The sequence below is a fragment of the Syzygium oleosum genome, unplaced genomic scaffold (assembly GCF_021117445.2).
Source record: "Syzygium oleosum isolate NSW1041296 unplaced genomic scaffold, Sole_v2.1 Sole_v2.12, whole genome shotgun sequence".
Taxonomy (NCBI): domain Eukaryota; kingdom Viridiplantae; phylum Streptophyta; class Magnoliopsida; order Myrtales; family Myrtaceae; genus Syzygium; species Syzygium oleosum.
In genome coordinates, this window is record NW_026607496.1 from 466,612 (window position 1) to 478,366 (window position 11,755).

The 11,755-nt window shown below is 39.7% G+C and overlaps 2 protein-coding genes across 3 annotated transcripts; one reads left to right on the forward strand and one right to left on the reverse strand.

Moving 5' to 3' along the window:
• Positions 1-2,187: 2,187 nt before the first annotated feature.
• On the forward strand, positions 2,188-4,548 carry LOC130139550 (uncharacterized). The gene has a single exon (XM_056316755.1). The coding sequence runs from the start codon at positions 2,201-2,203 to the stop codon at positions 4,346-4,348; it is 2,148 nt and encodes a 715-aa protein (XP_056172730.1). The 5' UTR covers positions 2,188-2,200; the 3' UTR covers positions 4,349-4,548.
• A 2,806-nt stretch (positions 4,549-7,354) lies between these two features.
• On the reverse strand, positions 7,355-11,438 carry LOC130139396 (probable uridine nucleosidase 2). 2 transcript variants are annotated; one of them, XM_056316245.1, is made up of 10 exons: positions 11,375-11,438; positions 11,145-11,260; positions 10,895-10,954; positions 10,007-10,192; positions 9,793-9,897; positions 9,362-9,458; positions 8,688-8,795; positions 8,462-8,597; positions 7,844-7,927; positions 7,355-7,717 (listed from the first exon to the last, which is right to left on the reverse strand). In XM_056316245.1, exons 1-9 carry the CDS (start codon positions 11,421-11,423, stop codon positions 7,864-7,866), a joined length of 921 nt encoding a protein of 306 aa, XP_056172220.1. In that variant the 5' UTR covers positions 11,424-11,438; the 3' UTR covers positions 7,355-7,717; positions 7,844-7,863. The 2 variants fall into 2 exon arrangements, with proteins under 2 accessions (XP_056172220.1, XP_056172219.1); XM_056316244.1 differs by lacking the exon at positions 7,844-7,927.
• Positions 11,439-11,755: the final 317 nt, after the last annotated feature.

Below are 11,755 nucleotides of genomic sequence, written 5' to 3' on the forward strand. Positions count from 1 at the left end.
CGCAATTTGAAGCTTCGCATCTTTGTTTAGGAGAAGCAACGGCGAAATGAACAAATGATGACGATACCATGCATCTTTGAATTATGTGGATCCCAAATGGAATTCATGCTTCGATGGCTGAGATTGACTAGGCTCATGTACACCCGATTCATGAAAGTATCGCTCCAACGTGATTCACAGACTCTGGCAAAAGAATTCAAAAGAAGAAAAGAACGCAACTCATGAGTCATGTACAAGTTAAGAACATTTAGTGAGATGTTCGAGAGAAAAAAACACAAAAAAAAGGAATATCACCTCTGGTCCAAGTTAAAACAAAAAAAGTCAAAATACCAAAAACATACCTTAACCTTCATCAAGTGACCACTTATAGACCTACTTTTGAAAATACCAAAAATTTACTAGAGTTTTACCAATGAAAGCCACTTTACATCTTCACATGAATTATCTTAGTGTCCCTATTTACGAAAAAATAATTTTCTTCAAAAAAAAGCCAATTCCTAAATCCTAAATTCTCACAACCACCTAAAATTCTAAAAAAAATCAATCAAAAACTAAACCATCCATACCCTAAGCAAGATGCTAAAATGAGTTTGTAAAAAGGGGTAATTTGGTCTTTTCAATGTAGGATTTTTCTTAGAGGGATGTGAATGGTACTTGCATAAATAGAAATTGTAAGTAGTCATTGGTCAACAATACGATGTGTTTTTGGTATTTTCCCGAGAAGAAAAGGACCCACTCTAAGATCATTATAAGCACTACTTACAAAATTGAACAACAAATGAGACACTAATATATAGAAGAAACGACGCAACAAACTGTGATTAGCTACTTGAACAACTGAGTCATGTTCAAATATTCAATAAAGATGTATCCTATTATTTACAACTCGGTTTTATAAATCGGTTTAGTATTTCTTTTATTAATATAAAGAAAAGATTACCAAATTTAGTCCTTGAACTCTTAGTTAATGTTCAATTTGGTATGTAAACTTTAATTTTGGTTAATTTGATCCTTGCGCTCTTTGATTCCAATCTATTTGGTTTTTTCTATGGTTCTGTAAATAAGGAATAGCTCCTATTGACTAATCTCATTAAACAATACCGATCCATTCTCCAGCAAATATATATGGTTTTATCCGATAACGTGAATTTCCGATTTTTCGGCACAATATACCATTGTGGATGCATGCAAACTGCCTTATGCATGTGTATTAATTATATAGTATAAGACATCACCTATAAAATGGCGAGTACAATCTTTCGATTATTCCAAGTGAGAAACATTGGGATCCAAATATTACTTCATCGTATCTTAACCAAACGTGTAACTATTAAACTAATTTGTTGGGTATTAAATGATTTTGTTAATTCTCGATTTTAATGTTTATATGATATTTTGCAGAATTGTTGAGTTTTTTAACTGGGATGATCTATCTTGGATTGATGTAAAGTTACTGGATATATAAAAAAGAGTAACCTCTATATAACAATAAATTTGAAGTGTCTTAATCGTCTAGTTTTTGATACTCACAAGGATGAGACACAACTGGCATGATTACATCCCTTGAACATAAACCATACATAATTATAAGTTTGGCCGGTCAGGTTCTCAATTTTAAGTTGGTTTGAGAGGTTTTTATTTTCCTAATATGGAAGATAACCTACTTATCCTATGCAAGCACACCCATATGACTTGTTAGATATGTTCTTATCCATCAATAATATCAAGTGTCATGTTAGATGTGGTATCACCTATCATGGACGTGCAAGTAATTGAGAAAGGACCGATTCGACGATAAAACACCAACCCGACACAAAGCAATAAGCATCACCCTTGCATGAGTCTGCCATTTAATGCATGAGATACATTGCTTGCATTTATTCATGGAATGGATGGATGAATAGTAGAACTGATAAAGGACTAATTCGACGATAAAGCATCAACTTGGCATAAAGCAATAAACATCATCCATAAATGAGATACTTTTCTTCTTACATTTAATGCATGAGATACTTTGCTTGTGTTTATTTGCTAAATAAATCGATTACTTTACCACTTTGGATTTTTTAATAGATGTTGTCTCCTGACAAACAAGTAAGGAATCATCTCAACATGTATGTTCCCCAAATTCCTCCTATACTTTTTGTTGTAACCAAAATTATATGAGAGAGGAGCGATAACATTCAAACTAAGCAAAAACATGGCATTAAACTCCATTTGGGATATGTGGAACAAATGGAACATCCAAGGCTTTGTTATACTGAACATCTCGCTTCAGATCTTTCTCATTCTATTTGCACCCCTTAGAAAGAAAATAGCAAACCGCCTCCTTAATTTCCTCTTGTGGTTGTCCTATTTGATGGCTGACTGGGTTGCGGCATTTGGGATCGGGCTCATCTCTCACAACAAAGGCAATTCGGCAACTTGTGCAGCTAAAGTAGATGGAGTTCTTCAAGCATTTTGGGCCTCATTTCTCTTGTTACATCTTGGCGGTCCGGACACCATCACAGCCTTCTCCCTAGAGGATAGTTCGCTTTGGCAACGGCACCTGCTCAATCTTGTCTTTCAAGTCTGCGCTGCCATTTATGTCTTCGTGCAGATATTTCCAAGCGATAAGTCGTTGATGATCCCAACGATACTGGTGTTTCTTGCCGGGGTCATAAAAAGTGTGGAGAGAACACTGGCGCTTTATTTATCAAGCCTTCCAAGGCTCAAGGAATGGGTGCACCCATATGGGAGGGCTTTTGTTGGCATACATGCAGATTTGGTTGAAGAACTCAATAATATAGGGAATCAATATTTTGATCAAAACAAAGCAGACCTTGCCGAGAGCATTGTGGTGAAACATGCTTACATGTTCTTTGACATCAATAAGGTCTTACTCGGAGATGTCTTCTTTGATTCCGACCAACGCGAAATGAGCCGCAACTATTTCCACGAAGTTTCTGCTTTGGATGCCTTGAGGGTGATATCAATCGAACTCCAATTCATGTACGAGATGCTCCACACAAAAGCGTTGGCAATAAGGTCCAAGTGGAGCTACATTTTCCGCTTCATAGCCTTCACTAACGTTGTGATAGCCTTTATCCTGTTCAATCACTTGAAGAAGCATCGGCTCTCCAAACTCGATGTGGAAATTACTTATTCCCTTCTTTTTGGAGGGATTCTTCTTGATGTGATAGCTCTGTTTATGCTCATTTCATCCGATTGGACTCTTGCCAGAATCATGTGGTGCAACCGAGGATCACTTAAACTAAATTTGATTTTTCGCAAGTTAGTATCCGTCATGGTTCGACTGAGGAAGCACCGATTCGCCCCATGTGAAGTAGAGCCTAGCGCCAGTGTTGCTTACGAAGTCTTAGATACACGTTTAATATTTAGAAGATGGTCAGAATCGATTTCTGCTTGCAACCTCTTATCCCTGAGTTTTTCAGAGAGTCCGAGAAAGATTTATAAGCATGATCGGGGCTGGAGCAACATCGCTTTTTCTAAAATCTGCAGTTTCTCATTGAAGAACATCGATTTAATTCTTCAAGTTGGTAAGGCAATTGCCAGAGGAGATGCTCCTGATGTGAGAGTAGCGGATACGATGTTCGTGTCCAAGAATCCCTTCGTTAAGGAGTTATGGATCTTTATTTTTGAGGAGGTGAAACGTAAATCCGAGAAATTGAGTGATCCGACAGAGGTCACGAGGGAGATACTTGAGACTAGAAGTGGTATGTTTCTCAAGAGTAGACTGGAAGGGATCGATTGCGAAAATCTTTTGGTGTATATCACCAAGCTTAGTTGTGGCGACAGTATTATACTGTGGCATGTTGCTACGGAAATATGGTACAACAAAGAGAAACAATGCGCGAGAGCTGACAAAAGGGAATTCAGCAAGATCCTATCCGACTACATGTTGTATCTTTTATTTAATCAGTCTAATGTGGTGTCCGCCGTGGCGGGCGTTGCCCAAATTACATCAGAAAATATTTTAGGGGAGCTAGTCGTCATGGGAGCCAACGATTTAGAGAGGCTATGCACGACATTGTACGAGAGAAACTCGTCAAGACGAGGCCCGCTCGACGCGGGGATCCGTTTGGCCCACGAGATAGAAAGGCTTGGGGAAATGAAGTGGGAGGTGATGAGCGTAGTGTGGGTTGAGATGTTGTCATATGCAGCAAGTCATATTAAGGGAGAGGCACATGTGCAAGTGCTGAGCAAAGGTGGAGAGCTTCTTGCCTTTGTTTGGCTAGTGATGGCTCATTTCGGTTGTCTCTACAATCCTGAATGGGGCTTATTTTATAGATTCCGGGATGTGAGATTTTCAGAGTTATTATCAGATGCACAACCGCCATCTTTGTGAATTCATCACGAGATGCCGAGTAATGGATAATTATCTAGACGGCAAGCCTTCGCTTAGCGAATTTACGATTCGTTGCAACGCTATCGATTCAATCGGTTTCACATTTCTTGTGTGATTGTGTGTAAATTAATGTAGATTCTTGTTGTATTTTGTGATGGAAGCTTTATTTCGATTGCTATAGAATAATCGATACGAGATTTAGGACTATATGCGATTTTATATTTGTGATTTATGTTTTCATGTAATCCCTGTGTGAATAAAATAATGGATGGCATGTCAGAATGCGGTGGATATTGCGCGATGGATGAAGATTGCGTCGAGATGTTAAAGCACAGGCAAAGTAAGTGGTGTCGGGTCAGAACAAGATAGAAAACACATACAACTAGATTCATTGATTTCTATTAGACAACCGGTTGTTTATATTCCTATGAACCTAATGAAAGTTGCTCAATTCACCGTGGTATAGCACCGGAAAGGATCAATTCACCAGAGAGTTTTGTAGTTAAAGTCGCAAAAGCTTTCGACCCAAAAAAAAAAGAGTCTGCACAAGTTATGTACTTGAAGTTGAAATTGAGAGAATATTTTTGTTTTGTCCTTACCACGTCGCGCTTGAGTTCACACACGTCATTGTTCATCGTACACAAGCAACAACGAGCTTTAACTTATTTGTCATCCCCGAACTGTTATCTCATATTGCATTGAAACGGGTCAAGAGAGAATATCTTCCAAAAATACTCCTAAAAATTATGTAACCGATATTTTCTTGACCGCTTGTGCAACTTATACTGAAACAAATTCTAATAATAAACTCGACGGCGAGTTCGGCCTCGCCGCGGCTGGGCCTCGCCTCGCCCAGCAGCCGCGACCCGGCGACGGCGAGGTCGGCCTCGCCGCGGGCGGGCCTCGCCTCTCCCGGCATCGGCGAGGCCTCGCCTCGCCCGGGCGACGGCGAGGTCGGCCTCGCCGTCGCGAACCAGGCGACGGCGAGGCTGGCGAGGTCGACCTCGCCGGCCCTCCCCTCTGGCCGGCCGCCGGTCGCCGGACCGGCCAGAGGAAGAAAAAAGAAAAAAAAAAGAAAAAAAAAAAGAAAAAAAGATTAAAAAATTGAAAAAAATTAATTAAAAATTGCCACGTCAGCGTTGACCGGACGGCCGGCGCCGGCCGGCGGCCACGTCAGCGCCGGCCGGCCAAAATTGACCGGAAGGACTGAATTGGCAAGAATTAGAAAGGTTTAGGACTGAATTGGCAAAATTAAAAGGTTTAGGACTGAATTGGCCGCCGTACAATAGGTTTAGGACTGATTTGACAATTTTCCCTAAATACATTTCACTGGAGTTACTAAAAAAATGCAAAATATGTATCTCATTATTATTTTAAATTTCAAGTACAGCTTATTCGATTAAGTGAATAATGAATAACGAACTTAATAATCACGTTCCTAATGGAAAATATTCGCTAATATAAAATAAAAAACTAGCGAAGAGAGATATGTTATTAAATCAAAATGGAAAGAAGACGATATAAAAAATATATTGCTACTGAATAGTTAGTTAAAACTTAAAGTATTACTTGTCTAAATAAGTGAATAAATTGCACCAAGGAAAGAAATTTACTTAGTTTTAACAAATAATAAAGCTAATGATTTAGAATATTATGAAAGTTTATGTTACTTTATGTTTTATAATTCATATTGAATCAGTTGTGTATAATTTAAAACGAAATTGAAAGAATTATAGCGATGTAGAAAAAAAAATCTTACGATGATTACATATAAGTGTATCCAGTTACTTTGATTTTCTACCTAATTTGGAAGAGCATATTACTGTGTTCATACATATCAAGAATCCTCATGGAGCTCATGGATACGCTATAAGAGCAAATCAGTCCAATCAATATATAGAGTTTAAAAAAATGTGAAAGTATCATTTTCAAAATATATATATATATATATAGACACACACACACGAATTTTGTAAATAAATGAAATCTTTCAATTTCAAGTGTGGAATTATTTCTTCCTTTTTTGCATGAGGTTGAATACCTAAAGTCACCCTTATACTTTCGAAAACCTTACGCACAATTGCTTTGTTTATTTCGCAAAAAAATAATAATTTGAAAATGAGTTATCTAAAATTATATCCATTATCGACAATATACTTTAAGTATAGATTGTCGTTGATGATGGAAGTATTTATTATCGATTCATTTTCCTAAATAATAAGACCGGGCAAAGGTTGAAACATATTTTCCGATATGCTGGCTTTCCACGGCCATCCCTAATCTCCAAATCTTCCTCTCTGCTCTCTTCCTTGCCTCGGCAACACTAAACACCGCCGCCGCCGTTCGCCGTAGCATCATTTCTCGCTCTTGCATCGCCATCCTGAAGGGCCTTTTTCCTCCTCTCCCCCGAAAAACGTTAATTGTTCTCAGCCACTCAAGGAGGTCACAGGGCTTACGTGACCTCAAATCACAACAAAGAGAGAAGGGAGGGAGAGAAGGGGCCTGGCAACGCCTGAAGTGGCGATCGATGGTGGCCGCCGGCGACGGCGCTTTGTTCACAGAGCCATCAGTCCAAGGAAGAAGGAGAAAGAGGGAAATATGAAAACGGAAAAAGAAAATAAGAAGACGATGCATATTAACCACTGAAATTTGATATGCTAATGTGTTTTTTCCGTCGAATGAATTATTTGTGCAAGCAAATTCATCTTAAAAAGAATCTCAATCCTCACTTCTTTTTCCTAAGATTTGCTATTTGTTGGTTTTAAATTCTGTCCATCGTGACATGCACATTTTAGTGAAGAGGCCACGGGGCAAAGTGGAGGAAAAAAGGTTCAATCTTCCAAATTACATCTTCCTTTCTTCCTTCGTAAGTTAGATGAACTCCAAGTAGCTTACCACACAGGCCTATTCCCGAGACGATCCCAGAGACATTTGCTAAGCCTTTAGGTAGCCAATAAGGGGAAGGTTTCGTTTCAAGCGACATGTCAAATTATGACAGTTAATTCAGACTCAGAAATGGGACATACTTATTGCAAGAAGCACACGGTCAGTTCAACATGTTACCAGAAAACCAAATCAGATGATTGAGTTGTGGCAACGAGCATGGACCTAGGCATTTCTGAATCCGCCCTTGGCAACGAACATTTTGATTCCACTCATCTAAGTTAATCATCTGGCACTGTGACCTTCGAACAAAGCCTTCATTGGTTTACAGAAGCTTCATCCGATTCATTCGATCAATTACCTGGGGCCATCTCAAGTCATGACTCCATGAGTCGATCCAGGACTAATTTCACAACAGAGGGAGCATCAACAGTCACCGCCACCTTCACTGTCGGTTTGTCGGACCATTCTGTGTGTTCACCGAACCTATTTAACGAAGTGGGTATAGCTGAGTGGTTAGAACAAGCATACTCAAGAGAAGGAACTTTCTACAAGCATCACATATGAGGACGATCCAACCTCCTACAGTTTAATTTAGAAACACTACCTCACCTCGATAGTTCTATTCTTTGTTATTCAGCAACAATAGAAGAGAAAAATATTTCTGTCCCTTTGAAGGGTACTTGTGATGCAAATCTGGTTAGTCAATAATAAGGGCAACAAGAAGAAGCATAAGGCTACGACTGGAACCAGAACACTACCAAATTCGACAAATGGTGATGCTGTTTCCGTTTGTTTTTTTTTTTTTTTTTTTTTTTTTTTGATAACCGAGGTGTCCGCGCGGCCGGCGAGCTAGGGCTCAAACCAGCGGTGATGCCCGACTAGTCCTCGAGGGGGGCTAGCGCAGCATCCCACCGCCACGACCCCCCACTTAAATCACCGATGGGCGAGTTTGTGCTGTTTCCGTTTGTTGCATCTTCGCAAAATCAAAACTTTTGGGAAATGACTCTTTGAGGTTCCAGACTTTAAGCAGATTTTCAAATCCAGAAATGTGCCCTTCACAAAATAGTAGATCCTGGACTTTTTATCAGGTTCAACTAATATCAAGAAGCCTTGTTTCATGACATGATGCCACCATCAGCAGTCAGCACTCATAAGAAGATTATGTTATATTTGTAGAACAAGTGATCTGAAAGGGCCCAGATAATTGAGTTGCGGGATTCTACCTACCTTTTCTGTCTATTATATAGTATAGTGAGCCCTCTTGTGATACCAGTTGTTTGCACTCTAACCACACCTTCAGTGGAAGTTACAAGTGAAGGGATGATAGCTGCAAGTATTGCTGTTGGATCGTGGAGGTAAACTCCTGCAACAAAATGACATATAAGTGTTAAATATAAACAATGATCAGAAAATAAAAACCATATCCTCAATCAAGATGTTTCAGAAGGCATACCTTTTGTGAAGTATGCTTCACGATGATAGGAAAAGTACACTTCCATGATTCTAGAGAGGTACTGAGCAAATCTTCCATTTGATTGAACCAACTTATCTCTATCTGCATCTGTAGTGTCTCAAAACAGTTCGGATGAAACCCGGCAATCCAAATCTTGTTATAGTTTAACCAATCATATATAATTGATAATATAAAGGATCATCGAACATTTTATATCTTCCATTAAATGGATTAAGTTTCTGGTTGTTGACTGGCCTCGGACTTTTGGTGTCACTACTGTTAAGCCAGAAAACACTTCAAACAGTAAGAAGCTGCATATTTGTAATTTGTCGCACATAATCAATGAAAAAATATGGCTTTGTAATCCGTAGCGCATTCTTTAGCCAAAAAAAAAATCCATATGGTAAGTCACGAAAGTACACTTCCAAAACTATGCTGAAAAACAGTTCCAGCCCTTAAGTAAAATCTACACTTCGGTTAAATCATCAGAAGGAAAAATATTAGTGTAAGTGTCTCCAAAAATAGGCAGATAGGTAGCTTTTTACTTATAACTAGAATGTCTAAAGCATCACTAGAAATTCACTAGCATTATCTATGTGTGCTCTGTGCTAAATCCCTTTAAGTCTATTAAAACATTAGTATTATCAGCAAATTTTAACTCTAGCCGACTTTACCTGTCAAAACAACTTGATGGGTGACATTTATTCCTACAGCCAGAATATCAGCTCCACTGGTAAAAACAATGTCTGCAGCATCTGGGTCGCCAAAAATCTGGTCAGCCAGTCAAAGATATACAAGAATAAGAAGGAGAGTTATAAATCTGGACCTGAGCCATTTGAATAACTTCAGGTTCGACTGGTAACTCTGTCCACAACCCAAAAAATAAACAGACATTTCGAAGTTATTTCAGATAGAACCAGGTATGTCCAACCCAACATACACCAGCATTATTATAGGACAATTAGAAAGCAAAGTTGGGCCACACAGACTTTTCAGTAATAAATTAGAGAAAGAGAGCCTCTAAGCAAACATCTAGCAGCTGTTCAGGTATTACATTGCAAATTTTTCATGGCTTGGGAGAAAAGGAAGAAAATTGACAACTTACATTGGCTTCAGCTGCTGGATTCACATTGCCATTCACAGAAAAAGCTCCACCAAGAAGCACGATCTGCCCAATCTTTCTGGAAAAGGTTGGATCTTGGTGAAGAGCCTGGATTACACATCCATTTGACAACTTATGAAAAAGCCATTGCCATACAAGCCCTTTTTTTTTTTCTCGACTGAGTGAAACAAGCATGACAAAAGTTCAAATATCTGACCAGTGCTATATTTGTGAGTGGGCCCAATGCAACCACAGTAACTTCCCCGGGATAAAGGTTTGCTTGCTCAATGAGAAAAGTGGCTGCTGACTGTTCTATTGGTTTTCCTTTTGGTGGTGGGAAGTTTTGATTGCCAAGACCATCAGTGCCATGGACAAAATCCGCAATTCGAAGCTTTGTACCTTTCTTTAGGAGAAACAACGATGAAATCAAACAACTGCTGATGTTTCTTTAAAGTAAATAATTGGGCTTTAAGTCATTTAGAAAGTGCATGAGAATCAGCTCACAGTCAGAACGCCATCCCAATTTATCAAACTTAAGTATGAGATCTGCAAAGTTACGGTTCAAGAACATCACAAATATGATGTAAGGCATCCAAGAGTTCCCAGTAATTATTATGAAGAACCAAGAGGTAGCCCTGCGGTGTTTTCTTGCTTTACAATATAAACTTGCTATGGTGATAACAAGAGATTCTGTTGCTTAGTGAGCAATGACAAATGAGAGCTGCCCACACTGAGAAATAAAACGAGAGGACTCGCAAGCCTCTTCTATCCTAGGAAACCCATTACATGTTGAATGCACCCATGTACCAGGACAAAGACACACACAGTAACCGAAATGAGTACAAAATCAAGGTCCCTCACATGTGCTGGTGTTGACACTACCACTACTACCACCACCTGGTTATATCTACAGATTAAGATCCTATCAATTACTTGACTATGTTTATCCCTTCACTTCAACAGCATATGCATCTCAACACCCGTCTTTTTGTCAAGGTAACGAGTCATGATTTGAAAAGCCTATATCGAGTCTAAGCGATCAATCGGATCCCCAGAATCCTATATGGGCAAACCACGACAAGCACGCAAGTAGGAAAGTGCGTACGGTGATTGTCACATGGGACCCTTCAGCCACAGGGATGTCGGTCCGTCCTGCAACCTCCAGCTGCACCACAAAAAAAAAAACAAACACACACACACAAGAAAGTAAGGCCAAAACGTTTGAGCCACAAAAAATGTCAAATTACATCGAGATCGATTCTACAACCAACACCAGAAAAGTTCAACGTGAGTACATGAAATCCCGGAAAACCTCCCGCAATAAACTGTCACCCACTACCACCAAGTACACATACCAAATGCAAGGCGTTTCTGGTGGCCAGAGTCGTGTAGACGTTCCCGTATATGGTGGTGAGCCCAATCACCTCCACCTCCGGCGACTGCAGCGCGACGAAGATAGCCATGGCATCGTCTGAAACGCGTCGAACCGAGTCATGACCGTCGAGAATCGAGACACACCCACGATCCAAAATCGGGCGATTCGACGGAAAATATCGAAGCTTTACGGGTGTCGAATTCTACGTACCGATGCCGGGGTCCGTGTCGATGATGATCTTCTTCTTCTTCGCGGCCATGCCTTTCGCCTTGACCAAACAGCGCCGTGCTTGTTCTCTATGGCAATATGACTCGGCCGGATCGAGAGGATGTCCGCCGGGAAGGCGGGTCCACGATGAACTCGACTTCTTACCCGATCCACGTGCAAAACGGGAGGAACTTTTTTATTCTTCTTAAGCAATCATCATTTAGGCCGATAGGAATACTACTGATAAGAGAGATTAAAGAATGCTAGTATTATAGGCGTGGAGTTCGACTTCTGCGTTCTGCAAGATACGCGGCAAAAGCTAGAAAATGAGAAGAGTTATAAATAAGATAAATAAAAAAGAAGCAAACTTCAATCATTTATGAT

Excerpts from the sequence above, each read along its gene's own strand:
- LOC130139550 (XM_056316755.1), top strand. The coding sequence starts at position 2,201 with ATGGCATTAAACTCCATTTGGGATATGTGGAACAAATGGAACATCCAA.
- LOC130139396 (XM_056316244.1), bottom strand. The coding sequence starts at position 11,423 with ATGGCCGCGAAGAAGAAGAAGATCATCATCGACACGGACCCCGGCATC. Across the intron at positions 8,796-9,361 it reads CCATCAAGTTGTTTTGACAG|ATGCAGATAGAGATAAGTTG; the intron begins GTAAAGTCGGCT and ends GAGACACTACAG. Across the intron at positions 8,598-8,687 it reads TGAAGCATACTTCACAAAAG|GAGTTTACCTCCACGATCCA; the intron begins GTATGCCTTCTG and ends ATTTTGTTGCAG.